The following is a 27,891-nucleotide window of genomic DNA, read 5'->3' on the forward strand; positions in this document are numbered from 1 at the left end:
ACAAAGACACTCTTTCAACATTCACAGACGTTATTTCTGATATTTATCATACAAATTGTTAAAGACAATAGTAAAACAGTCAAAAAAACACTACGTAATGCTAAGATTGCGTCAGGATTTAGTTTAGCCATGAACCAATCAAAGCATCCCATTTTGGGCGGACTATTTGAACATATCAAACTGCGGCTCGCTGATTGGCTAATGGAGACATCAGTCAACATCAGTCGACATCAGTCGCTACATCAGTGGCATTTAGAAGTGGATTGAACATTTATCATCGATCTCAATTACAAAATTCTTGTTCATTTGTTAGACATTTAGTCGAAATAGACATTAAGTGAAGGCTTTAGCTGGTACAGTTAGGCCCTAAAGGTTTCTATTTCTCTCTAGCCTTTGCACGTAAGCTTTTGATTGGTTGCTGCCATGTGACGTCCGATGTGGGCGTGAGCGTTATGAACATCAACAAAAGAGAGAAGAAGGAGAAAGGAGAAAGACGAGAGGAGACGAGAAGGACTAAACGCTACGGCAGAAGAGAAACAGATATGTGGATTTAATCTGAAGGAACAGGTAGAGTAAACCTTTAGAAATGATACTCTTTGTGTTCAAACTACGTGTATTGCTGAACAACAATTGCCTCGCGTTTAACTCGGAAAGAGGAGAGACGGAAAAAATCTGATGAAAGTGAACGGTCGACAATGGGACGTTAATTTAGCTATAATCTCAATTAACAAACGCTAATGATTGCTCGAAATGAATAGTGTGTCCGTCTGTCTTCTGTAAATAATTTTCAATCGCACAATTTCGACAGAAGTCGGACAGGAATGTTTGGGTATTTTGTAGTTTCATTTTCTGTAACGTTAAGGAAATAGTGTCGTTTACAGCAAGTGTTTCCTTTATCTTGTCGTGGTTTAAGATTCAAAATATCTGCTTTATATAAGTTGGCACGTACAATTTCCTTCGTGCAGCAAAGATGTGTTTTTTGTGTGTTGTTATTGGTATCCCCTGGATCCGTCTCCTGTTCAAAGCAGAGCTATTTTAAAAAAACAAAAAAAACACGGCTAAATTATAAGAAGAAACCCCCTAAAACACATTTTCTAGGCTTAGTACACTTCAGTACGATGTAATTTATAAAACCATAGTCTTTGTATCGATAAACCGTGTTGTTCAGTGTAATATTATAGACCTTTTAACGTTTGAGGAATGAAAAAAATCAGCCCCTCCCCCGCTCTGACCAGAGAGGATTTAAAACGCTAGCTGGCTGCTGTTAACGTTAGCTTTCCTAGTTACCACCAACTAAAGCGATAAACAGTCTTTTCAGTCGTGTGGGTTATGTTTTAGTGTATTTTAGGTTGTTAATTAACAGACAGAACCTTGGAAAAGCAGTTGTTTTTCGGTGGAGAGGACAGAGAAGGCGTCTACCACAGGAAATCTGACACCGAAGCCCAGCTGAGGGAAGTGGGCTGGGCTTCGAGTTGTGACCCCTGTTAGGGCTCAGAGCAAATGTAGGCCAGTCATTTACAGTATGTAGTGTTGATACAACAAACATATCACTGTGTGTGTGTGTGTGTGTGTGTATGTGTGTGTGTATATATATATATATATATATATTTTAAGATATAGCTCCATATTTTCTATCATATTAAGATGCTTTACACAAAATATCCGTTTTGCTTTGTCAGATTAACAGTCCAGAGCCCAAACACTTAACTGTTATCATGACATACTATAAAACAGAGAAAAGCCAAAAAATATTCTTAGTACAAAAATGACTTAAAAGTAATTTTGTTCTGTTCCTGTTGATGAAATACACTGGTGTAGAGCTCTGAAAATAAGCACTTGGCCACAAACAAAGCCAAAGAAGGGACATGCAAGACACAACAAAAATATACTTAAAAAATGAATTCATTAAAGAATTGAGGGATTACAGTGGTGATTATTGTGACTAGTCAGAGAGAATTCTGACATAACACTTGAAGCTGAATTTTGTTGTATTCATGTTTTGCAGTGAAAATACTGTGGTGAAAACAAGAGATCACTTGCTCCGGTGCCAGAGACATGGACGCCTTCAAGCTGATGAAGGAGCTGCGGATGAATTATGAGCAGGAGGTTCATTATCTTCCTAAAGAGACTGGGCTCAGCCTCATCGAATCAACGATGCAGGTATTAATCTATAATAGAATGGGAAATCTTCTCACATTTATTTTCGCTTTGCATAGACCTGTTAATTAAGTGTAAAGTGAAAAAGTCAGTTTCAGGTCTGACCTGCCTTGCAAGAATTACTCACAGGCCTCTTCAAGGCTTTTCTTCAAAAATTGAATTAATCATCAGTGTTGTGACTGACAGACCAGGTTAATCAATGGCATGTCTGTGTTTTCCAGGATGACAGTCGGATCTCAGCCAAGTGCAGAGATGCCAAAGTGGAGGACCTGTGGAGCCTGACCAGCTTCTTTGGTTACAGCACACAGACCTTTGTCCTGGCTGTTAACCTGCTCGACAGATTCCTGGCCATGATGAGGGTACGAGACGTTCACACTTGATAGGAGTACACATAGGACACTTAAGCTTTCGCCTGGTGAAATATTTTGGCTGCTTATTGGTTTGTAAAAGCCTGAAGCCTCTTCAGTGTCATTCTAAAAGCAGATTTAGAAGCAAACGAGTTACAACAAATAATTGATTTGTTAAAACGATTAATCTTAAATAGAACATTATACATTATGTGCATTAAAATGTTTACAGAAAACAAGTACAAGATTCATCAATGCAACATTTCAAATGTAAAGATTGTTTTATTCACAAATCGATCAAACTGTGTCTTACTCGTGTCGTCCACATCAGATCCAGCCGAAGCACCTGTCCTGCGTCAGCCTCAGCTGCCTTCACATGGCGGCCAAAGTGACTGAGGAGGAGTGCAACGTGACGTCCACCGATGAGCTCATACGAATCGGACAGTGCAGGTTCTCCGTATCCGACCTCGGGCGCATGGAGAAGATTGTTGCAGAGAAGCTCAACTTCAAGTCCAAAGCCATCACTGCCTTAACCTTTCTGCATTTGTACCACCAGATCGCACTTTCACACTCCACAGACAGGTGAGACCATCATGTACAGGAAATGATTGCAGATAGGAAATCAGTCAACATTTAGTCAACTTTATTTTTTCTTTTGCATCTGCTACAAACACAACTTTTCTTCTGAATATGACATGTTTGCAGTGTTTGTTGAGACATTCAGGAATAGTTTACCATCTCAGACAGTCAACAGAAAATAACAGAGCTATGATCCGTGTGAACACACAAGCTTTGCTATGATTTGATTGGCGGAGCCTCTCCACACCACTGCTTGTTTGTCACAGCAGCTCCTTTCTGAAGTAGGGCAGCAGTCAGCTATCTGCCGACTTCAACGTCTGACCCAAGTGCACTGATAAGATTTGTTGGCACCAACACCTCACACTTGCATAACTCTGGCACAGTGTATTGTTTTTATTATGCCCAGCTTTGGTTCAAAGCCCAAAACATACACTTTACATCAGATCTGTGTTAGTCACCTCAAAATCTCTGGCCTTTTTTCTGTTTGTCGTAAAATGTTTTGATTGAGTTGATGGAAGTTGATTCCGTCTCTGGGAAACATTACTGACCTGAAAACACACCTTAACCTCGCTTTATGTGTGTGTCTGTGTAAACAGGAAGGAGACTCTAAACCTGGAGAAGCTGGAGGCTCAGCTCAAAGCCTGTCTGTGTAGGATCTCCTTCTCCAAAGCAAAGGTAGGAATCCACTGCAGGGTCAATGGTCAGACTGGATTACAGCAGTCTAAGGACATGTTTATTAGTTTTTTGTTATGTCCCTGTTAGTTTGATGACAACACTGAAACTCAGGTGACATGTTAGACATGTTTCTGTCAGTTATTCCTGGTCTCTCATTCACTTCATGTCTCTTTCTGTCCATCTAGCCATCAGTCCTAGCCTTGTCTCTCCTGAGGCAGGAGATTGAAGCCGTTCAGTCGGGCGACATGTTGGAGATAGCCTATCACATCCAGAGACACTTGAAGGTAAACACACATTTTTTTGTTACACAACAACTCACCCAGGGAGGGGAAAATAACACCTGTCAAAACCAGAAAGGTGGAAAGCAAAAAAATCAGGCAACAACATTAACAACAGCAACTCAGAGCAAATTAGTTCCAGAGTAAATGAGTCTAAAGGTTTATTCTCACAGGATTTGAGTGGTACCATAAAAATAAAATTAACTGTTGCTGTCAGTACATAATTCCATGGATCAGATGCAGAAAGAAAACCTTTTAGGGAGTAACAGAGATGGTAACTTCACAAACATTAGCATGACGAAAAATGTTTGCGTTTGGTAATGTTTTTGGGCTTTTCCACTCTTCTCAACCTATTGACCTTCAGTTCACATGCCCTTGGGTCGCATTCCTGTTCGTCCTCCCCTGTCATAGTTATACATTGCCATATGTTATTTAAGAAACTTAAAAAAAATGAAAAAAGAACAGTGTTTTCACCTTAAATTGGGTTTATATTAGGATTATGTGCTACAGTGACACCTGAGATGTAGGTGTTACATGAAAAGTTGATCAGGTTTCAGCACAAATCTACACAGGTGTTTTAACCTGGTTTCTCTTAACCTCCTAACCTGGAAAATGATGCCAGGTTTCTGGTCATAGGAACCCTTATGAAAGCAACAGTCTCAGGTGTCAAGTAATTCGATAATTTTAAATATACTGATGTCAGTCAGTGAGTAGGGCAGAGGGCCTAATGGCTAAACTGAACTTCTGTATCGCTTGGTTTCAGATTGCAGATGGTGAACTCCTACTATGGAGCGAGCGTGTCGCTCTGTGTCTGTCCGACTATGCCTCCCCTGAATGCAGCAAACCCAACCACAGGAAGCTGCAGTGGATTGTGTCGCGGCGGACTGCCCAGAACCTGCATAGCTACCGCAGTGTCCCCGAGCTACCCACCATCCCTGAGGGCTGCTGGGATGAGAGTGAGAGGTCAGAGCCCCAAATACAACTGAATAAGATGCTAACGCTGTCAGATACCAAAACACACCTGAACAAGATGCTAACGCTGTCAGATACCAAAACACACCTGAACAAGATGCTAACGCTGTCAGATACCAAAACACACCTGAACAAGATGCTAACGCTGTCAGATACCAAAACACACCTGGACAAGATGCTAACGCTGTCAGATACCAAAACACACCTGGACAAGATGCTAACGCTGTCAGATACCAAAACACACCTGAACAAGATGCTAACGCTGTCAGATACCAAAACACACCTGAACAAGATGCTAACGCTGTCAGATACCAAAACACACCTGAACAAGATGCTAACGCTGTCAGATACCAAAACACACCTGAACAAGATGCTAACGCTGTCAGATACCAAAACACACCTGAACAAGATGCTAACGCTGTCAGATACCAAAACACACCTGAACAAGATGCTAACGCTGTCAGATACCAAAACACACCTGAACAAGATGCTAACGCTAAGATTTAGTGCAAATGTACACAATAGATGCAAATGTTGATCCGGGGGTTTAAGAATAAAAAGACTTGTTGTGTCAGATACCAAAACACACATGAACAAGATGCTAACGCTGTCAGATACCAAAACACACCTGAACAAGATGCTAACGCTAAGATTTAGTGCAAATGTACACAATAGATGCAAATGTTGATCCGGGGGTTTAAGAATAAAAAGACTTGTTCATGAGAGAATTTTGATCAAACTAAAAGTACTTAGCCCAAATAAACTGCTACTGTTGAGATGCTAACAGTTTATTGATAATTTGTGCTACAAATACACTTCAGTCAGAACTCACAGTACTATATTTCAAACCAAACTTCAAAAATCAGACTTACAGTTGCTTAACTTAAAAAATTAGTTGGGTTGGGCTCAGTTTTCATTCTGATGCTGATTTTAGACAGACATCATGTGACATCATGTGACAGCTCACAGCAGGTATAATCTGCTGGAAAATACCAAACTCCACGGACAACAACAGCGGCTTTAAACATTAAAAGGAACCAGACACACCCTGTGTGTCACCACACACACACTAAATGTTTCGGTTTGTATAGCAACACACACAAACACTGTAAAAAATTTAGTTGATTTGTATCAGCAGGATGAGAACTCTAGTAAGAGGCACTAGCAGATGAAATGATTGCCTTTGTGGTAGGAGGTGGACACCGTTTACAGTGGCTACAGTAACACCTCTGAGGCAACCAGCTGTGCAGCAACACACAAGTTTCTGATGTGTTGTAACAACACGTCACAGACACACAACCCAGCCCCTCTGACTGTCTGAGCTTGTCAGGGCCTCTCATATCTCCTGCACTGTACGGTGGGAGGTGTGCCACTGGTCACGTCCCACTGACACAGACGTTTCCATGATGTCACGCAAGTGCCTCACATTTATGTAACAAGGAACTTGAGAACTTTTTCTAAGTCAGCGTGTACCAAAATAAGGAAGGAACTGAAGACGAAGGCTTTTTCATCTGACTGCTGTAATCTTTAACCCAGAGAGCAGCTCAGTCAGGCTGAGACATGTCAAACATCTGTTTTATTTACATTTTTTTAAATGCGCTTACATTTCATAATCAGCCGATGTTAGCACACTGACAGTCAGCTGAGGTCACACTTTAACCAGCACAAGTCAGAACATGGTATCAGGTGATGATAGATGGCAGCAGATAGTCTGTCTGAAATGGAAGTTCGTTCCACTCTGTCATCTGGTTTCTTGTTGAATCATGTCAGCTCCCTTTCCTCTCTCCCAGTGTGACAAATGTTATGAAACTCAGAATTATATAATCCTCAGAGGGCATCTGAGCAGTATGTTAATCCCTACTTCTTATTTAGTCCTATCCTTATTGTTGTTTAGTCTTTTATTATAAAATAATGAACAATGGCTGCCACAACTTTATAACTCAAAGCACATTTATTACATTTAAATGCATCTATTCAATTATTAAAATGTTCAATTAGTTTTCTGTTTTTTTGACCAATTATTTGACTGTCAGAACTTTTCTGTATTGATATGCACATATGTATGTATTGGTATGTAATTATGAAAAAGCTGTTTAAATAGTCATGTTTGCTAAGACTATAACTTCTACCCTGCTCTTATTCAAACATATTTTTTCCTTGACTGCAGAGCTCAAAGTTCAAAATAAGTCACCAAGACGATGACATTAAGGGTCAAGGATCCGTGAAGTTTTCTTTAGGTTGTTTTTCATCAGAGATGCAGAATAAATTAATAGAAAGGCATTAGAAAAGCTATGAAACAGAATCCTGCTTTCATCTGAACCTGATTTAATCAGCTATGTTTTCACGTTTTTATAACTGTGTATCCCTGTGTGTGTCTCCACAGTGAGGACTCGTGTGAGGATGTGATGAGTTCAGGTGAAGAGTCTCTCAGCAGTTCTCTTGGCAGTGACGCTGAAGGGCCCTTCTTTCCTCTGCACCTCCGCCGCCAAAAACACCGCCAACACCTCCACGCCTGATGCGTCAGCCACCTTGTGCCTCATCTTCTCCCCCCCAACCCCTTTACCTGACGTCTTTAATTTATTGTTTAATAAGCTCCGGTGCTAGTGGAGAATCGCATAACTGGCAGCTGAGCAGTCCGTACTCTTCCTGGTAGACTTGGTAGACTTTAGTTTGTAGATGTGGTGGTGCATGTAGAGATGTCACATTCCAGGATGAAAAATTTTAAGGATATACAAGTGATGTGCAGTGTCTGGTCATTATGGTGCTGAGCTAGCCGACACTGCGCTTGGATAAAAAAAAAATTTAATGCTGAGACATCAATTCAGACCAGAAAAGGTTCTCATTATTGACGAGAAGAAAATGTGCTTAACGTGATGTTAATTTAATAGAATGTTTTTTGACTGTTATTAATCTAAGACTGTTTTTATTAAGAGTACGGAGGAGTTTTCCTGATGTACAGAAGATGAGAGCGGCTGTGGGCTCGATGTCTGGGTGATCGAGACTTACAAGATAAATACGCGAAATAATTTGAGATAACTGCATTGCAACAGCGAGCATGTTTGCTCTCACCTTCTGTAGAAATTTCATTTGCACATTTTTCTTTGATCTCTTTTCAAGTGTTTAATGGGCAGACTGGAGGTTTGTGCCTGGAAGGAAACGGTTAGCTGAGTGTTCAAAGCTCATGTTCAGTCACTCTTGATGTCAGGACAGTGGGGTGAAGTGCCTTGCTCAAAAGCAGCAGGGAGAGACAATTGAATCAGCTCTGAAACAATCTGACATTTCCTTTCGAGTCAAACCCTGCTGACACCACAGGGTGTTAGGATAAAAGCATAATGCGTGTGTGTTTTGTGGATGTGTGTATGTATGACCCTGGTTTGAATTCAAAGTTGCCAATTTTAGGATGTAGCTTAAAAAGGTCTTGTGTTTTGAAACTGTTCAGAGGATGTTGTATGAACAAATAATGCTGACCGTGTCAAAAAAACATCTAAAAATGTCAAAAATGTAAAAAAAATGTTAATACAAAAACATGTAAAAGTGTAAATGATGTACAAAAAAAATCTGTTAATAGTTCTTTGTAGATATTAAGTTATTTATTCTCTTTTTGTCACCTGTACTGAAAAAAGAAAATCTTATAAAAATATTATTTTCTATCTACTGTCTGTCTTTTTCTTGTCTGAAAACAACAAGGAGCTGCTTAGGTTCAGTTTCTACATGAAACTGAAACTTATTTGACCAATTCATATTACAAAAGTCTGAAGAGTCGTTTTGCTTAACGATTCTGAGAGCGGAGATATTTTAAGTTCATCAGTGAAAGGGCTGGGCCTGGAGTTGTTTTGATACTTGGTACTTAGTATTGAGTACTAATACCCAGCCCTGATCAGTACAGTAAACTGCATTTCTCCAGTGTCCAGTCCAGTGTTCTCCAAGAATACTGCATGTAAAGGTTTACACCATGTTCTTGTTTTTCAATGAGCGCCCCAATTCTTCTGAGTCATGGTTTTATTGAGAAAATCAGTTCAGTTTTGTTCAGAAAAGCAGATGTAAAAAATTAGTTGTAAAAATAATTAATCACAGCAAGCATGGTGCATTTTCATTTGTCAGTAAAGAAACAACTGATAAGCCGAAAAGAGAAACATCAAATAACAGCCAGATATTCTGTAAAAATAAGACTTTGGTTTCACCAACAAAGAAATATCACCCACACCGTCACAATTGTTCCAAGATAATAGATTAATGTTGTTTCTGGCAACTCAGGAAATATAGTAATAATAGTAATAATAGTAATAATAATAATAATAATAATAATAATAGAAAAACATGACCTATCTCAGTTTTGGTTTTGACTACTTGGCTCCTGACCAACTTAGTCAGTCACTAAATAAATACTAAAATGATGTTTTCACACTGCCAGGAACAGAATGAAAGTCCTTTCATTTCAAACAAATAAGAGCAGCTTGTTTAGTAATAATGTATTATGTATCCATTGTTTAAAAGTGTTACTCTATACTTACACTTCAGATTTATGTAAACTCAGGATTTATGTAAACCCCTCAGTTCTTCTCAGTTTTGGCTCAGACTGTGCAGTTACAAAAGTCCGAATAGCATCTGGAGAACAACTCTGTCGTCCATTGGAGTCCATGCAGAACTCATCTCTATGACTGTTATGAAATAAAAACCAAACCAGTAAAGTAGAAGTCTGTGAAATCATCAGCTGTTGCCTCCAGTGTGAATTTGTCATGAAAAGCGCGCACTCTCACACACACAGACACACACACAGACACACACACACACACCAAGACGAAGATAATAAATGCAGCTTAGTCCTACCAAAGCAGTGTGCAGTCTGTTCTTCAGCCTCCAGAGATCTTCGGGGAACACTACAACTGTGATGGATTCCTTCCCTAACATGCAGTCAGTTTATCCTCCTCGATTAGATCCAGTTTGCATGTTTTTAAAAGTACAATCCCAGTGTATAATACCAAATAGATCCATTTTACAAATCCTGAGGCAACTGAAGAAGCCAGAAAAAATAAAAAATAAAAAATCTTTTCAATTGAAGGCTGGTCGTCCAGCCCCATGGTTTCATTTTCCTGAGTTGTTACCAAATACAACAGGTACTCCAAATGATTGCTCCCCCCTCAGCGTGACAGACAAGCTGCCAATGAATTAAAATCCCATTCGAGACTTCTTCTTCTTGGGTTGCGACAGCCCCAGTCGACCCTGTGAACTCTGGGACAGCGACTGGGAGAAACTAGACAAGAAGGAAGAGTCCTGGGACAGATCCACCCTTTGGGTCCTCAGAGGGACAGACTGGGAGCTGCGGAGCTGAGATGAGGAGGAGGCCACAGGTGGAGGTGGGTGGTGCATGGTGCTCCCCTCTTCCAGGAAGTAGCTGTCATGCTGCGAGGGTTCATCCTGGAAACCGAAAGGAAACAGTTGAGGTGAGTACAGTGGCAAATGGTGATATTTCTATATTTATTTATAAAGCTGACCATGTAATTGCAACATCACCGGTTTGAGTCCTACTGAAGACCTTTGTTGCATGTCCTCCCTCCTTTCCTTCCCCTCAATTCAAACCACCTCTATTGTCAAAATAAAGTGATCCCAAAAAAGGGGTTTTAAAGTGGGCCATACTACTACTACACCTTAATGACGGCATGACCTTCCTCTTACCTGTGGTGCAAACAGAGAGCTGAGGTAGTCGTTGGCTGGACGTTTGTTCTTCCTCTGACTGGTCGGCGTGGAGTCAGGTTTGGGTGTCTGGGACAGGGAGAAGGTGTGGAAGCCGCTACGAGTCTGCTGGTCACCTTGCTTTTCTTTGACACGTTGAGGTGTGGCGGTCGGCGTGGGAACTGGAGTGTCTGTTTGCACTGTGGAGGGTGATGCAGCTCTTGGTGTGCCACGCTCCCAAAAGCCCTCAGATTGGGACCCCACACCTTCATTTTCTGACAATGCCCCCTGGCTCGCTGCAGAGGACCAGCCTGTCGAATCAGAGAAATCACTCAGCTCCGACTGGTAGCTGACAGATGAGGTGAAGCTCCCGGACAGCTCCAGGCGCCGGCCACTGGCTCTCTTCGCCTCTTTCTCCCTCCTCCTCTTCCTCCTCAGAGCTTCAACCTTCATCGCCCTGTTCAGCCCCAGCTGGTCCTCCCACCATGCCCGCCACACCTCCTCCCCCTGCCAAGAGATAGTCAGGCGGTGGCTGAGCTGGTCTGTCCAGGCTTCTGTGTCCACTGGGTCTGGTACCGGTACCACATCTGGAGCTCCAAGGGAGGCTGAGATGTTGTTGTGAACCAGCAGCGAGCGTTTGGACATACATACCCTCAGATTACTTCTCAGACTCTGTACATGCTCCTCTTCTGTAAAATCCCTTGCTTTATCATGAGACAGGTGGAGGAGACCTCCAGTATTGATCGTGAAATGCTGCAGGCCGTGTGGACAGGGCTTCTTCTCACGACTCCTCTGCATCAATTTCTGAAGCCAATGTTTCCACGTGACAAGAGTGCCATTGCTAAGTTTTACCGGAGCTACGTGACTCAAGCTCCTACTCAAGCCACTGCTCATTTCCCCCATACCGCGGGGTTCCTCTGTATTATCAGTGTAATTTTTACTCACATTTTCATCTTTCGTATCTACGTCCTGTCCACTCACTGGATCCAGCTCGGGATTATTGACGACAACCTGCAGCGACATGCGCTTCAGGTTTCGATCCTTCCTTCCTGACTCTGAATCCTCAGAGGAAGAGTAAGAGAAAACGTTTAGCTCTCGTTCCTTCACTTGTGTTTCAGGGACAAGTCTCTGCACAGTTGGACCCTGAGTCGGCCCGATTATGTCTTCATCGCTTGATGTGTCCGATGCAAAAAGCTGTGGTTGAAGCCGTTCTGCAGTTGTTTGTGACAGGTTTTTGGTTCCTTGTTGAAGCAGTGGTTCGTCCTCTACAGCTGATGGTCGAGAGGCGTCCGGCTGTTCAGGCTCAAGGATCTGATAGAAAATATCTCCTGCCTCTGTCAGCTGCAGGATACATATACACTCTTCTCCACCTGCTTCTCTATCCTCCTGGATAGAAGTCAGACCTAGTCAGAACAAAACAAAAAAAGAGTTCAGCCACATAAAAAAAGAAAATCAAACAAATCTGGAAACCTCGCAATGAGGACAGGACTTTTCAGATACTGCGAGCAGCCACTTCTCATTGAATGTTACAATGTTACATGTTATCCATACCTGTGGCAGGTGAGGACAATCTGTTGGTTGCAGTGTCCAGGCGGTGAGGAATTTGGACAGGAAGGTGTTTCAGACTGTCTCTGGGTCTGAGCAGAGCCTGAGGAGGACCTCGACTGACACAGGCCTCCGCTCTGCCTCCTGAAAACACACGCAGTTTAATACAGATGATTGTTACAGAACCCGACTGCTCTTGAGATCGCAAAGAGACCAATACGCTGACATATTTAGGAGATTTAACAGTAATTGGTCGATAAATTAATTCAAAATGAACTCACGGTTTCATTGGATGTGCTCTCATCACGCCTCCCCCATCAACTTACCAGAGTACTGCAGCAGTGTGATCTCCTGAGAACTGTGGGAGCCCAACAAGACCTTTGTGGTCTTAGCCCCGCACTCTGCTGAGCCAGAAGAGACAGAACCAGGAATGACGTCACAAAACATGGGTGGGGACTGCATCATGTGATCGCACTTGAGCATGGGCACGCTGGGGAAACGCTCGTCCATGATGTAGGCCGAGTACTGACAAAGAGAAAGAGATCAAAGTCATAGTTGTGAGTTGTTAGCTTCAGTATTTAAAAAGTCGTCAAATACACATTTTTTTTTCACTTCAATACTTTCTTGGCTTTTTTTAAGGAAGAAAAACAAATCCATACAAAATCAATGCACAGCATTGTGATCAACACACAAAGAAAACACCAACAACAAAATATACACATATGCCCATAATAAAAAAGGGAGAAAAAAGAGGAAAAGAAAAGGAAGAGAAATAAATTAAATAATAATAAATAAGTGGCAGCCCTATTAGTGGTCAGGTTGGTTCATCGTTTGGTATATCATTTTGTATGTCACTGTGTTACAGGAACTGCTAAAAGACATTTAGACAAATTCTCCAAAACTTAGCAATTTTGTTTTTCGTAAATTAGCTGATTCTTTCAAGAGCGAGGTAACAAGTCATTCCCCTCGGCCACTGAGAAACTCCACATGTTGTTTGTCTCTCCATGAACAGATGGCGCACCTTTTTAGCCTCCAGCATTGGAAGTGAAGTGCTGCAGGCAGATCCTTTCATCAGCAAACAAACAGCATGTGCAGTTCTTCAATTGGCCACAGCGTGTTGTCGCGGCTTGAGCGTATAAGAATATGTCGCAATTTGCGGTCAATGTGATGTCCATGTCACACAAGTGACAATTCTAGGCAAAATTCTCTCTGACCAATCAGAGGTCATTCCACTATTTAGCATCTGCTCAGCTCGCTTGCAATGTCAACTTAAGTAATACCAAAAAAGAAGCAGGTACTAGGGCTGCACGATTAATATGGGTGCTACGACTCATCGGACACTGATCGTTATCGGCTGATATACATTGTAAAAATTTGATCGGTGGTCTCTATAAAGCCCGATCAGAAGAGCTGATCAGAAAAACACACAAGACAGTATCCCTGTGCACTGCTAAAATCCCCAAAACACTGCTGGACTGTGCTGCTCACTCGCTGCTAACACCTACCCAATTCACCTCCTGTCATTATCAATACAGATTTAATCAGCACAACATATTTGCAAGGTCCTGCAAGCTGTTTGTGACTGAGGGGATAGATGGGCCGGTACAGCAGAACAATTCTCCTAATGTTAGGTCTTGTGCCGAGTGGCCAGCCAGACTGTAACTAGTGCTGACATAGCGTTGTATAGAGAGGTAACTATGGTAACAGCATGAGACGCCACACTCACACACACACACACACACAGTCAGCTGAGTCTGAAGTAGTTCAATTTATCATTTGGGATCGTCTGTTTGTAATAAGTACATTTTCTGTTGTCCCGAGTGGCTGGGGGACATGACACTATTTGTTTCGAGCCCTGCAGCATGAGAGCTAACAGCTAAACAGTGAACTGCAGTCTTATGTGACAACACAACACGCTTACACTAAATAAATGTACTGAAGTGCTTTGGCTGAACAGTTTGGAGGTCAAAAAACTTTGAGTCTGGAATAACAGACACTTTACATCAGTGTACATTTTATCAATCTTAGGTCAGAGATGAAGGTACCCAGGTACAAGCAATGACCAGGTGGAGTAATGTCTTCAGGGCACAAATACCATGAACCCCTTGCTTTAAATTATGTAAGATAAATATAATTGTTTATTTCCTCAACATTTTAATGGTTATTTTATTGTTCCACTAATGACGACTATAGATGACAAACTAAAGAAACGTCCTTTTGATCGGTAATCAGTATTGGCCGATACCACTTTCAGTGATACAGATTGACAGCACTATGATACAGTGCATCGCCATATCCTCAAGTTCCCAATCCAGCACTCTGAAATATGCTATGTAGCAGGCAGTGCAACAAATGGAATCCATCAAATGGAAATATTCTGCCTATTATAGGCATCACTTTAGACATATTTCCCATATTTGGAAACTTTGGGATCTGTACTAGAATTTAAAATAAGGTTTTGTGTGTTTGGACAAACCATAGATTATCTGTGTGTTTGCTTGTACCTGAGTGCTGATGAGGTGGTGGAAGGAGTGGACATTTCCCAGATATCTGGACAGAAGGAGTCTCTCCCCACTACGACACCCTGAGGTGTTGCTGATACGAAACAGAGTGTGACAGAGGGCAGGATTCACCTGGATGGAGAGAGAGAGAGGGGAGAGAAAGTATGTGTCAGATGGGTAAAGGACAGATGCAGGAAGGAAAAGAACTTCCTTCAGAGTCAGAGTCAGAGTCAACGTGCAACACTTTACAAGTGTGTCTCACTCTGATGTCTGTGAGCTCCACCCCTGTTCTGTCTGCGTACAGCATCACCCTCGGGTGGGCGGAGAACTCGCACCATCGCCATGACGACTTGGCATTGAAGTACATGTTGTGGTCTTCTTCCCGAACCTTCTGCATCCTGATGGGGCAGAGCGTCACTTTACATTTAACTTGACTTCTGACAGATAATACCAGTATCTGTTAGAGGAATCAGTAGACAGCTTTCCCTCTAAACAACAAACATCCTCACCCTCTGCCAACAGTCCACAGCTTTGCTACTCCACTCTCACTCACCACCAGAACTTCACCTAAAACATGAGGACTGACAACACACATTGGAAATGACAGTACTTCAATTACTGTTTGTCAGTTGGAACTCCAGAACTCAGGAACTTTACACAAGGGTGACTCCTACCTGACGCTGATACAGGTTGCGACCTCTCTGTGGTTGACAACTTGCAGCAGATGAGGTTCGTTTCTCTCACTGAACCTCCAGACTCCACACAGGTGATCCGACCGCACGCCAACACAACCTATCAAAACAAACACACACACAGGTTTGAATGTCTGCACATCCTTGAGGAAACTATAAAACCACATCACACCCCTGATGACACTTCTAAACATTTCCTAGTTCTTACAATCATTGAAGAGGGAGGCAGTGCTGATCTGTCTGATGGGGCCTTTCAGCTGGAAGTGGAATGGGTCACTGCCACCAGGGTCCACACAGGAGGAACCTCCTCTGTGGTGCTGCAGCTCCACTCTGTGGAAGTCTGAGGAACTGCATTAAGTACCAGAACCAGCAGAAACACAGAACAGAAACACACCTCTTCGCCTCTACCTCAGCTGTTACTGTTTTATATCAGAAAAACAAACTTGTACCACTTCACTACATGCATTTCTATTCTTCAAATAAAAAAAAAAGATCAACTCTACTATTGAGAAGGGATTGATCTTTTGTTTTGTTTGAGTGAAGAAACAGGGATGCACCATCTGTAACATGAAGCTGAAACGATTAGTCAACTCATTGATTAGTCTGTTGACAGGAAAATAATTAATCTACTATCAGTCTCTCCATTTCATCTGATCTTCAGGATACTGAGGCTGTCCAGTCCCTGATTTCCAGGGTAGAGGAGGCAGCCACTCTGAGAGCTGCTGTCGCTCTGTGAGAATGGGATAAAGGCCAGAGCGCCCCCCGTGGCTCCTTCACAGAACAGCAGGCGGTCCCTCTGCTCTGTCAGCTCCTCGTACAGCAGGGAACCCAGCAGCTCAGGAGGGACGCCGTGGACCACGTCCGACATCAGGGTGCTGTACGCGTTCAGTGATTTGGAGATATATGACTGCTGACATCTGGAAAGAAGATACAACATGATGAAATAAAACACCAATCAGACAACCGGAGCTACTAACTGATTTTAAGTTCCACAGACACTTACACACCAATTAGTCAGGTCCACTCACATTTTGAACTTCAGTGTGTCAAGGAACTTTTTCACCTCTTTCAGGTGGAATGAATCCTTCTTACATTTCTGCAATACAAAAAAAATTATGCACTTTCTGATCTTTCATATATCTAAATGTATACCGTCTTCAACACTGCCTCCCTTTAACCTCCAATTAAGTGTTTTGTTTCAATTTACATTTAATATTTAACAAAAAAATGCTACTTTATTATTAAGTGATTCGTCATCACTTGTTAAATAACAGACGGAGCAGCTACACTTGTGTACTTTGCATGTGCTGCTACAATGGCCCAGGTCAACTCTGTACTTTATACAAGCATTCAATGATCATTGATTAATGACATGGGATGACTGATTAGGTAAACTGCATAAAATATGAATCCATAGACCAGATCCAGAGAAGAAAAGAAACACAAGATCAAAGGGCTGTGAAGCATAATCTTTCCATATTTCAGTCTAAAGTTTAAAAGTCATAAATCCAACAGTGTCCAAACTAAAGTCTGTAATTCATTTAAATTAAATAAGAATTCAAATAACCTCACCTTGCTCGCTCTTTGGATGAAGTTGAAGTCTTCACCCAGAATTTCACTCATGCACCCGAAGGAGTCCTGGCAGTTATCCATGAAGAAATTCTGCATCTAAATATAAAACTTGTTTATAGACCTCGAACCACTAAACAAAAAGGGCAAAGAGAGAAACCAACAGACCTAAAGCTGCAGAGCCTGGTTTCTGTTCACACCAATTACGTTTATTATGAATCTGTTCTGATTGGTTTGGACTACTATTCATTCCATTTATTTAGTTATGAAGCACATTATGTATGACACATTACACTGCTTATTTTCCAAGTTAAGATCAAACTTCTTTCATTTGTATGACTGCAAGCAAAAGTTATAAGACATGTGAACTTTACTGTCCTACTGATTAGATTATTTTGAGGGTTTTTAATGTGTTGAACTGTTGCACTCACATGTTCTGTGAAGTCTCGTGGATCTGGAGGCGTCGCAGGCCACAGGACAGCTGGAAAGGGTGTTTATAAATTATATATTATGAAGTAAGACAATGTCGAACTGAATTCAGATTATTTGCATGACACTTAAACAGGCTTAAATGTGCAGCATGTAATTTCTGCTGCTCGGGGTCTCTAAATAAAGACAAACAACAAAACATAAAAGACATAAAACGGGTGGAGTCATATTAAGCAACCACTGTTGCTGATGAAAATCTATCAATGTGATCCATCATGTGAATGAGTTATGATCAATCAGGCATTTTTCACACCACTCTTGCAAATATAGAGACGTCTAATCAAGAACATGTAGCAAATGGCACTGATGAAGAAGCGGAGGCATAAAATAGGGGCACTGAGGCTCCTTTGATATTTATCTTGTGTTCTCTTCTCTTGTGCACAAATTTGTTTAGCTGCAAAGCCAATCAGAGTGATTTCTCTCACAGAGATTCAATATGCTCAATTGGCAAAAAAAGAAGTCAGCAAGGCCCGACTAGTACACAGTATTAAAAATAGGGCCACAGACGCTCACTAATCACTGGTCATAGTCTGGCCGGTGTGTCAGGGTACTCAGGCAGACATAAAGTTTACGAAGGAGGTAATGTCTTAAAGTTTCATTCACATTATGTTTCGTCAAATTTGCTGACTACCTTTCTCAGTCTCAAACTTTTCATCTAATGTTGCCAAAACATATGGCAACAGACGACCAAATGAAACGCAGCGTTACCTTGAGTAAAATTAGGGATTTTTCTAGGTTTGAACAGTGTCAGAAACATTTGGGATAACGCAAGTCTGCAACTCAACAAAAATATAACAAATGTCACATATCTACAATTTTTTACTATTGCTCCTAGAAGATTTCTTAAAATTGAAAAAAATGCAACAGAATTATGTGGTATCTCATTTCATTTCGATACTACAACCTAGTTCAAAGTTTGCACTGTTTCCGCCTCCATTTTGGAAATCAAGGTTTGACCAGACACTAAAATATGCTGAGCCTGACAGAACAGCCTACTTTTTCATTGGGACTGATTCTATTTTTCTATTCTATTCTAGTTTTGTGCATTTATTAACACTGCAAACTGTGAGAATATTTGCTGAAAAGAAACCCTCTAATATGCTGGTTTGATTTTCATTACCACAACACATATCTGGTTTTAGGTACAGAGTGTCAGACTTGCCTCAGCACCTCAGGTCTGAACTGAAGGGTGAACAGGGGCTGTTGTCTGAGACCTGAATGACCCTCCAGTGAGGTAAATCCAGCTGACAGGGACTCACAGTTTTTAGGGGACAGGAGGGGAACCGGTACTGGCTCAGTGTGACGCCACTTCTCTCCTCTGACCTGATGTCTGGATGTAAATGTCCAGCTAGAGAGAGGTCCAGAGTCACCCTGAAACCACACAAACAACACAACCAAACAATGAGGGTCTGACAGTACAGGCACAGAACAGCTGGCATGATTAAACTGCTGATCCAGTCCTACTAAGAGTTAACAAACCCAAGAGATTACAGTCAAAGCAAAACACTTTTTTTTCTTCTTTTTTTTAAAATCTCAACTACTGTGTGCAGGATTGATGTTAGGTTTCTGATATTTTCCAACTTTGTTATGAGAAATAAATTGTTAACGTTCCTCTGTTTACCCAATGAAGTATGGTCCTAATAATAATAATAACAATAATAATAATATTGTACGAAGATTTTCCTTCGATGTGTATTTTCATAATCGATCACATATTTTGCATATACATAGATAGTCATGTTTGTTCACTGATTACAATTAGACAGTAGTGTTGCGGTGCCAGCTCACCCACCTGAGGTCTAACTCGGTCGTAGCAGCCCCAGTCTCCAGCGCAGTGTTTCAGGACCGAGTCCGGCGGTCCGCAGTTGTAAAACGAAGGGAAAAGCTGCCGTGGAAACTGGTAATCCATTCTGTCTGTCTTTGACAAATTAAAGTAACTCTCCTATTTTCTATTGGTATATGTGTCGTTGTCCCTGCACTCTCTGTTGTCTGGGACAAGTCTGAACATGTTGTTCTCCGGCTCAGCTAGCGTTAGCTCCCCAGCCGCCGCTGTTAGCAGGAACAAATGAACACGTTTCTACTTTTCTAATCATCATGACACGCGTTCATCAACTCAAACTGCAAGCTGTACGCGTCGAAGCAAACAGGGTAGTCCAAAAACACTCAAATTTATGGCGAAATTGTCCAAAATACTCAGAATGTCGTCGAACACGTGCAGACTCGCGGCCAGAAAACGAAAGTCTCCGCGAGTGTTCATCAGGAAACACAACAACATGACATCCGCCCGTCTGAACTAATGTCGAGGCAACAAAACACAATGTTGTAGTAGAAAGTTAAAATATGCCAGGTTATTTATTTCATCCAGATAAGCAAGCCAGCTGAAGCAAACACACAGAGAAACAAAACAGCAAATAAATATGTAAATCAATAAATATCAAATCGACAATTCATTCAACACATAGGCATTTGGACTTTTATTTTGAAGGCTGAATGCGCATGTCGGAAGTCTGTATCAGTTTAGGTCAGATGCGTGAACTTTCAAAATAAAGGTCAGGCCTCCAAATGTAAACGTAATAATAATACATAAATATATATTTTTTAAAAGGAGTAAACGGAATTAGTTATTTTTTTGTGTTGTTTTTTATTAGATTTTTGTGAAACTTTTTTTTTAAGCTTACATATTTTGCGGTCAAAAGCTAAACTGTTAAATAATTAGTAACTATAGAAATAGATGCATAATTGAGTAAATTAAATAGGAGGATTGTTGTATTTGTTTTATTTATTCCTATGATTTTTTTTAACTCCTGAATTATTTGTCCGTAAAAGCCCTCCATAGTCTCGTACAAAATTACGATCAATCTCTTGTGGGCTCAGGCTTGGAAAAATGAATACTGCATCTTTTTTACTTTGAAAAGATTAGACCGGATGCGGCCCTTAGTGGTCGCGTGATCAGCTGACCGAACAGATCGGTTTGTCAGTGTGACGAGCAGCTAAAAACAAGCCGCAAAGGAGGACTATTTCTGTGTTTAGTTTCCACGGGGGAAACCGTTCGTTGATAAGCCTTCAATTAGAAGGAAATGTTCCAGTAGGACTCTTTTTTCTGGTACGTATACATACATATGTTTTGGCTTCGTTAGCCTTGTTGCTAATTGCAGGTGCAGTTTAGCGTTAGCACTTCATGGATCACTGCCTAGCTAATCTGTCCTCTAACGTTAACATCTGATCATCACTGACAAGTAGTTATAAATTAAACTATAGGCAGAATTATAAATTGCTAGCTTCCTCCAAGGTGTGAGTAAATATGCTGAAACTGACTGTGAATTAAAGGTATCCCCCTTTACGACCTAAACGTTGCTGCGCAGCCTGAAAACCTGAATGTAACGTTAACCCTACGGTTAAACACTCAAATGAAACACACACAAAAAGGTGTTTTCATCTCAAAGTATGTACTGTGTGTTGTTTAGCTATTTCAGTCAAAGGGTCAGTGTTGTCTCTGTGCCTGTCATCGTGACAGGAAGGTGATTCGTGACTCATTGACGATGTATTTTTGTTTATGACATGACATGACATGACATATACGTTAATATACTGATCCCAGTGCAAATGATTGTGTATACAGAGAATAATGTGAATGTTATAATTCAGCATGTTTACTGTCTGCACACTTGATAATTTGTCAGCATGCTACACGTTAGCGCATTAGCATGCTAACGTATGTGTTTAGTATCATGGCTATAACTTAAACCACTGGTCTTGGTGGAAAATTATATATATATGTGTGTGTGTGTGTGTATATGTGTATATATATATGTGTATATGTGTGTATATATATATATATATATATAAACAAGGAATTGTAATTTGCAACTTCTACCCTGTCTGTACATTGAGCAACCCTATATATATCAATCAATCAATCAAAAACCTTTCATACAAACTGGTGCAGTAAAAGTCAAATGAAATAAATAATTCAAATAAAAGCAATAAACTGGATAAAGAGCAATACTAACATTTAAGGAGAAACAAACATGACAGATACTGCAGATAGGGTGCTGCAACATCATATACTATTTTTAATTAATTAGTAAAAAATAACTTGAAACTGAATATAAGTGCTGTAGTCCCAACCCCAGTTAGTGTGATTGGGCAATATAATGCCTTCTGTGAGAAGATTGTCAATTCTAATACTGTTTACACACTCCTTAAGGAATTATATACAAGAGGACAAAATTTTCCAACTGGGCCCCTCATCCACACCCACTCCAGCACCACCACCACCCACCCTTAGTTCTAGTATCAGTATGGACAAGTTCTTGGTCATTACCGTTGTAGTGACACAGATGGAGTCTCTAACAACCGTCTCCAAATCCACTGTTATAAACCCATCCACACCATGTTTTGCATACATATACCCAATATTATTATAAAGCACACAAAACAAAACACAAGTATTTCTTTGAAACTAGACTATGACAGTTACAAGTATATTCCTCTTTCTAACTTAACACAAAACAAGGACAGAAAAAATGCCCTCCAATGAATGAGTGAAAAGAGAAAAGTTAAGTTTAAAAACTGACTGCAAGGCAATAAATCATGATCATCAAGATCAAATCATAGTTGAACCAATAAGTTTACTCTTCATTTATCAAATTCATATTTAGGCCTACATTAATCAAAGTATTGGTCAAATTAAAACTAAAATACTATACTATATGGTTGTCAGCTGAAATGATGATAACAATAATAATACAGGCTTACTTGTCTCTCCCTCAGTGGAACTGCTCTGCGTGAGGAAACTCGGCTCTCGCTCAGTTTCTGATAGAGCCTGATCTGAATTGCAAGCATTTGTAATACCAGCGGGCTGAAAGCCTAACATGCTGACGTTAGTTAAGCAAACTAAAGTTTTATTTTCTATTCTGTATTTCCTCACCATTGCCATTCAGCTTTACCTCTCATACGTGCTGCTTCCTCACAACTTTTTGGCCATTGACTCTCTGAGACTTGTATTTTCTTGTTCTTTCGGTACCCTGGCTTTCTTTTTTGAGGGTAAGGGGTTAGATTTTTGATGAGGCTCTTTACCTTTGCTAGTCAGTTAATTTTAAATTAGCAGCACATTACACTAATGAAGCACATTTTGACTGACCAAGTGTTTTGACTGCACCTTTCAACAATAACAGCAGGTGGTGGGTTTTTAGATGAAGTTTAAATGAGATTTAACGATAACAGTAAAATTGAAATGATGTATGTAAATTAAGTTGTTTCATTGTGGGGTGAAAGTTTGACCAACCCTGCAACATCACAGACCAATGTGCAAATTTATTCAACTGACAAAAAAACGCCCAAGAAAACAGACAACCTGGAACGTGAAACAAAAAGGAGAAGCTGATGTTGGTGTCATCTGAACAACCTTTATATTGAAAGGGAGAGAACAGATGAACAAGCAACCAGTGACTTGCAGAATTCATTTTTGACGGATCTGTGAAGACCATGCAAAGAGTTGCACTACTTGTGTTTTGTATACTAGGAATTGATGGTTGACATGTTACCTGATAACAATTGAGGTTTAAATTCCTTTAAATAAAGATAAAACCCAAAGTACAAAGAACTTTGTTTGGTTACTGTACTAAAGCTTTTAAACATTCTTTTTATGTATTATTTTAATTATTATGCTGATGTATAGCTGCATAGTATCTTAATTACTCAAAATATAAGGTGACTGAAACACGCAACCATATCTTCAGTTTCGGCAGCCAAAAGCTGATGCCTTATAAAAGTTCTGCTTTATGGCAATATTGAAATTGTAGGATTTTTAGGTCAATGTGATGAAGGTATTGAATTCACAGACATTGTGATCTGGTTATTTTATCTATAAAAGGTTTTCAATTGGTTTTCTAGAAGTTTCTACGACATTCTGATATATTTTGATATCATAATATTAAGCATATCTGAAAATGTGATGACAAACAATGAATTCACACATTTAAAGAATGTAAAAATTCAACATTTGCTGAGCCCTTTATTACAATGGTGTCTGTACTGCTAGACCTTGGAACAGTGCCTCATCTTTTTCTCTCTCTCTGTCTCTTTCATTTTGTCCGTCTCTTTAACTGTTGCCGTCTTCCTCCAGACACATCAGCATAATGTCAGGGAACAGCTTGGTTCTGCCCATAGTGCTGTGGGGCCGCACAGCTCCCACCCACTGTATCAGCAGTCTGCTGGTGATGGACGACTTCAGCACCATCATCACTGGCTGCCATGATGGACAGATCTGCCTCTGGGACATGACACCTGAGCTGGAGGTACTGATGACAGTGGTGGTGATATTAAATGGTTGTGTGTGCATTTGATACTCTTATTTCCTCTGCTCCCCTTCATTACATAAATACCCCCTGTTCTTCTCTCCTCAGATTTGTCCCAGGGCCATGTTGTTTGGTCATACAGCCTCCATCACCTGTCTGTCTAAAGCCAGTGCAAGCAGTGACAAACAGTACATCGTCAGTGCATCAGAGAGTGGGTGAGTACATTGTTACATGCCTGTAACACACATCTCTCAGGAGATGATGGCTTGCTCTAAGATGGCATAACAGAATGACTTAAGATGGATTTTTAACACCAACATCTCATAGATCGTTTCTTATTTATTATTATCATGATGATCTGATTGTGTTGCAAAATAGCCTAATTTCTGTGGCCAACAGAACCAGATCACATGTTTAAGACTAGTAATGCAACTTTAAACACTGATTTCATTATTGTTTGATCACTAGAATCCTGATATTGGATTGGAGAATATGATATTATAGTTTAGGCTACCAGATTATCAGAATATAGAGTTGTGATGATTTTTATATTCCAGTATTTGTTTCAGTCATTTTTTAAGGAAAGATTTTTGTTGGTTCCAGCTTCTTAAATGTGAGGATTTTCTACTTTTCTTTGTCATGTATGACAGTTAATGAAGAGTATCTGGGTTTTAGACTGTTGGTTGGATAAAATAAGTAATTTGAAGAAGTCCCTTTGGGCTCTGAGAAATTGTGACAATTTTCGACGTTTATAGACAACATTATTAATCGATTAACTGTGAAAATAATTGTCGGATTATTTGATAATAAAAATAATCATTAGTTACAGCCCTAAATACAGACATTACAAACTTTGCTTTGTGTTTCCAGAGAGATGTGTTTGTGGGATGTGAATGATGGACGCTGTATTGAGTTCACCAAGCTGGCCTGTGCCCACACTGGTATACAGGTGAGACACACTCGCATGCCCAGATTTCACCAATAAAACTTGGTACTTAAATAGTGGCTTAGTGTCACTTAAGCACAAACAGTTTAAAGCTGGTGGCTAATAGAGGATGTGTGAAAAACACAATTTCATTGGTTTACAATTATTATATGTACAGGTCATACTCACCACTCTGCTGCCCTCACTATCTATTTTTAACACAAATAATCTTTTCATTCACTACATGTATACAATCACTTTTACTTTTTTCACACATCCTGCAGATTTTTCTTATTTAAAGAAAACCAGGAGAGGGAGGTGTTTTGCCCTCTGACCTGTTGGAAGGCATGAAAATGTTGTTTTGTGTTCAGATTGTGGTCATTCGATTGTGATCTCTGCTCCTCTGTGGTCCTCCAGTTCTATCAATTCACCATCGGCACTCAGAGGGAGGGACGTCTGCTTTGTAATGGCCATTACCCAGAAATCCTTGTGGTGGACGCCACCAGCCTGGAGGTCCTGTACTCGTTGGTCTCCAAGATCTCCCCTGACTGGATCAGCTCCATGAGCATCATCCGATCCCATCGAACACAAGGTGAGAGACACAGGTGGAGATCAAACAGATGAGATTTGTTTTTCTGGGTGAGATTGGCTGACTTTAATATAAGGTGCGGATGATTTTAATTCAGTTTGAAGCAGCTTTGTCTGTGATTTTTCATGGTAAATGTTTTTATGTGAGCTGCACCTTAACAGAGAAAATTATATAGTGTGAACTTTCACATACAGAGAAAATAATATAATGTGAAAGTTCACATTGTGACAGCTCTTTATACATCCACGACAGCCTGAGAGCAGAGGAACGAGAAAAGATGGAGATGGAACCTGGTCTTTATATTTCTATATAGTTCTGACCTAGCACTGTTGGCAGTTAAATTCCCTTTTGTAAATGCAGAAAGCGGTTAATCGAACTGGAATGTGATCCAGGATAGGGAATCTATGAATACTACTTTTAGATTGATGTGAACACACATATTGGCATGCTGTCACATCCAATGTAAACATATTAATATAAGAAGGTTTGTATGATTAACTATGAGGAATTAACATTTGACTTGGTGTCTGTCTGTCTGTCTGTCTGTCTGTCTGTCTGTGTATAGAGGACACAGTGGTGGCAGTGTCAGTGACAGGGATTTTGAAAGTCTGGATCATCACAGCTGAGGTCAGCAAGATGCAGGTACACCGCCGTACAGATGCTATTTTATTAAAAAATACATCTGTCTTGCCTCTGACCTGTGTTTACTGCTGGAAATGTTTTGTAAACACAAGGTGAAGTGAACACAGGCCTTTACAGTATTGCTATGTCTATAATGAATCATTTTAATATGTAGCTTAGAATTATATGTGACCATACATTAAAAATACCCCAATAGTATTGGAGTATTAGTAATAGAATCACAACAAATACTAGCTGATACATCATTGTCTATTTCTTCAATCTCAAATATCAGTATATCTGTATCAGCTCAGGCTCTAATTTGTGTGTGTGGTGGTGTGTTTTCAGGACCTGGACCCTGTGTTTGAAGAAGAGTCCAAACCTGTCTACTGTCAGGGCTGTCAGAGTATTTCCTTCTGTACCTTCACTCAGAGCAGCCTGCTGGTTGTCTGCTCCAAGTACTGGAGGGTAAGAACCTGCATTACCACTGAGTAATACAATGCACTAAGCACTGGAGTAAAGTACTGCATTCACCTGAAATTTTAGCCCGAGCCGACAGCTAAATTATTAAATATGTGTATCTCCGTCAGGTTTTTGATGCAGGTGACTACTCGCTGCTCTGCTCGGTGCCCAGTGACAACGACCAGGTCTGGACTGGAGGAGAGTTCATCGCTGCAGACAAGGTCATCATCTGGACCGAAGACGGCTACAGTTACATCTACAAGCTGCCTGCCAGGTAAACTCACTGCTCCCCCTTCACTTGTATCACTGCTCAGTATCATCTGATGGTGTGGGCACCACAGAAGAAGAGCACAGACTCATCTCACGCTCAAGTCTTAGGAGCTGTACAAGCAGAGACATTAAAAGGCCTTCAATGGTTTTTGTGACTGTGTGTAAAATATGCTACACAAACACTGTACATTTAAACATGGTACGTATCTGTATTCTGCAGCTGTTTGCGTGCTAGTGAACATTTCCGCAGTGATGTTGGGAAAACCAAAGAAGGCTCGATCCCTCCGCTGGTCTACACCATTGCAAGCCACTCAGACAAACAGGTCAGTCCACCGAACTTCACTCTGTCGTTTTATTATAAATGTACATTACGATTTGATACTCAGTGGAGAGACTGGAAGCTGGAACTAATTTACAGAAAGTTCCAAGCATTTGATTTACACTTCCACCTGACACATGACCAATGTATTTTTTTGTTTTGTTTTATAAAAGAAACGAAAATTTTGTAATTTTTGTGCCTGGCAAATTATATATCAAATCTATTCAAACAGGTTGTTGCTTGGAATGCATGGGACAGCTCAGAGAGCTGTTTATTGTACACTCCTGCTGCACACCAGACACATTTATATCATGTTGCAGAGTTTTGTTTTTTTTAGACATTTCTTATTATGGATATATAGTTTACCTACTTACTTTAGATCTCCCTTCAGTGCGTTTAAAACCCACATTTCCCTTCATCGATAGTCATATGCTGTTTCTAATCATTTAGCTGTTTGAGGTATCTGTTTCCACAGATATAATGATACTTGATGAGGGCCCTGTTGTTCAAACATGGCTTAAATAATTCAGTTAACATGATGCTAGCTAATATGATCCTGTAAATTGCTGCACTGCAGTAAGCAGTAAACGTGGGACATAAATGGCTACATCTGTACAGCTAGCTTTGTGTAGTTTTCCCGTGGTGGTGTGTCGGCAGTCTAACTGTGTTTTATATGTAGTGATGGTGTTTGATTTGCTTTAGGAACATCAGGGCTCAGGCACATGGATTAGATCTAGACATTTTATAAGTTAAAAGAAATGAGTAGTGAAGTAAAAGTGTGCTTCTTAAACTTCCATTATCTCAGAGAAACTTAGTGTTTTACATTCCACACCTTTTATAGAAAGTACACATATTTTGAATTAAAGTACAGCTCACCATGAAGTAGCAGAGATGGAACTGAACTGGAGACACAACATGGTGGAAAAAAGAAA

General features: G+C 40.5%; 3 protein-coding genes across 5 annotated transcripts in view; 2 read left to right on the forward strand and 1 right to left on the reverse strand.

Moving 5' to 3' along the window:
* Positions 1-479: 479 nt before the first annotated feature.
* ccng2 (cyclin G2) lies at positions 480-8,658 on the forward strand. Its single transcript, XM_073477756.1, has 8 exons — positions 480-567; positions 2,006-2,160; positions 2,379-2,516; positions 2,836-3,086; positions 3,680-3,758; positions 3,944-4,042; positions 4,800-4,999; positions 7,392-8,658. The coding sequence occupies exons 2-8, from the start codon at positions 2,056-2,058 to the stop codon at positions 7,522-7,524; spliced, it is 1,005 nt and encodes a 334-aa protein (XP_073333857.1). The 5' UTR covers positions 480-567; positions 2,006-2,055; the 3' UTR covers positions 7,525-8,658.
* A 331-nt stretch (positions 8,659-8,989) lies between these two features.
* Positions 8,990-19,706, reverse strand: taf1c (TATA-box binding protein associated factor, RNA polymerase I subunit C). Of its 2 annotated transcripts, XM_073478320.1 has the most exons (15): positions 19,267-19,706; positions 18,734-18,845; positions 17,417-17,466; positions 16,989-17,084; positions 16,445-16,512; positions 16,083-16,333; positions 15,625-15,756; positions 15,399-15,516; positions 15,234-15,305; positions 14,987-15,122; positions 14,728-14,856; positions 12,550-12,748; positions 12,230-12,367; positions 10,682-12,081; positions 8,990-10,423 (listed from the first exon to the last, which is right to left on the reverse strand). In XM_073478320.1, exons 1-15 carry the CDS (start codon positions 19,381-19,383, stop codon positions 10,175-10,177), a joined length of 3,267 nt encoding a protein of 1,088 aa, XP_073334421.1. In that variant the 5' UTR covers positions 19,384-19,706; the 3' UTR covers positions 8,990-10,174. The 2 variants fall into 2 exon arrangements, with proteins under 2 accessions (XP_073334421.1, XP_073334422.1); XM_073478321.1 differs by lacking the exons at positions 18,734-18,845; positions 19,267-19,706 and adding an exon at positions 18,637-18,726.
* Positions 19,707-20,453: 747 nt separating this feature from the next.
* wdr7 (WD repeat domain 7) overlaps positions 20,454-27,891 on the forward strand; it is a 126,267-nt gene continuing 118,829 nt past the window's right edge. Inside the window, exons 1-9 of one of the 2 annotated variants that reach the window (XM_073477943.1) lie at positions 20,454-20,577; positions 23,602-23,773; positions 23,882-23,988; positions 24,644-24,722; positions 25,116-25,290; positions 25,853-25,929; positions 26,257-26,376; positions 26,499-26,644; positions 26,861-26,963. In XM_073477943.1, coding sequence (XP_073334044.1) covers positions 23,615-23,773; positions 23,882-23,988; positions 24,644-24,722; positions 25,116-25,290; positions 25,853-25,929; positions 26,257-26,376; positions 26,499-26,644; positions 26,861-26,963 — 966 coding nt within the window. In that variant the 5' untranslated portion in view covers positions 20,454-20,577; positions 23,602-23,614. The remainder of the gene's footprint in view (positions 20,578-23,601; positions 23,774-23,881; positions 23,989-24,643; positions 24,723-25,115; positions 25,291-25,852; positions 25,930-26,256; positions 26,377-26,498; positions 26,645-26,860; positions 26,964-27,891) is intronic. The other variant, XM_073477944.1, reaches the window with a different exon arrangement.

The sequence above is a fragment of the Pagrus major genome, chromosome 12 (assembly GCF_040436345.1).
Source record: "Pagrus major chromosome 12, Pma_NU_1.0".
In the NCBI taxonomy this organism is placed as follows: Eukaryota; Metazoa; Chordata; class Actinopteri; order Spariformes; family Sparidae; genus Pagrus; species Pagrus major.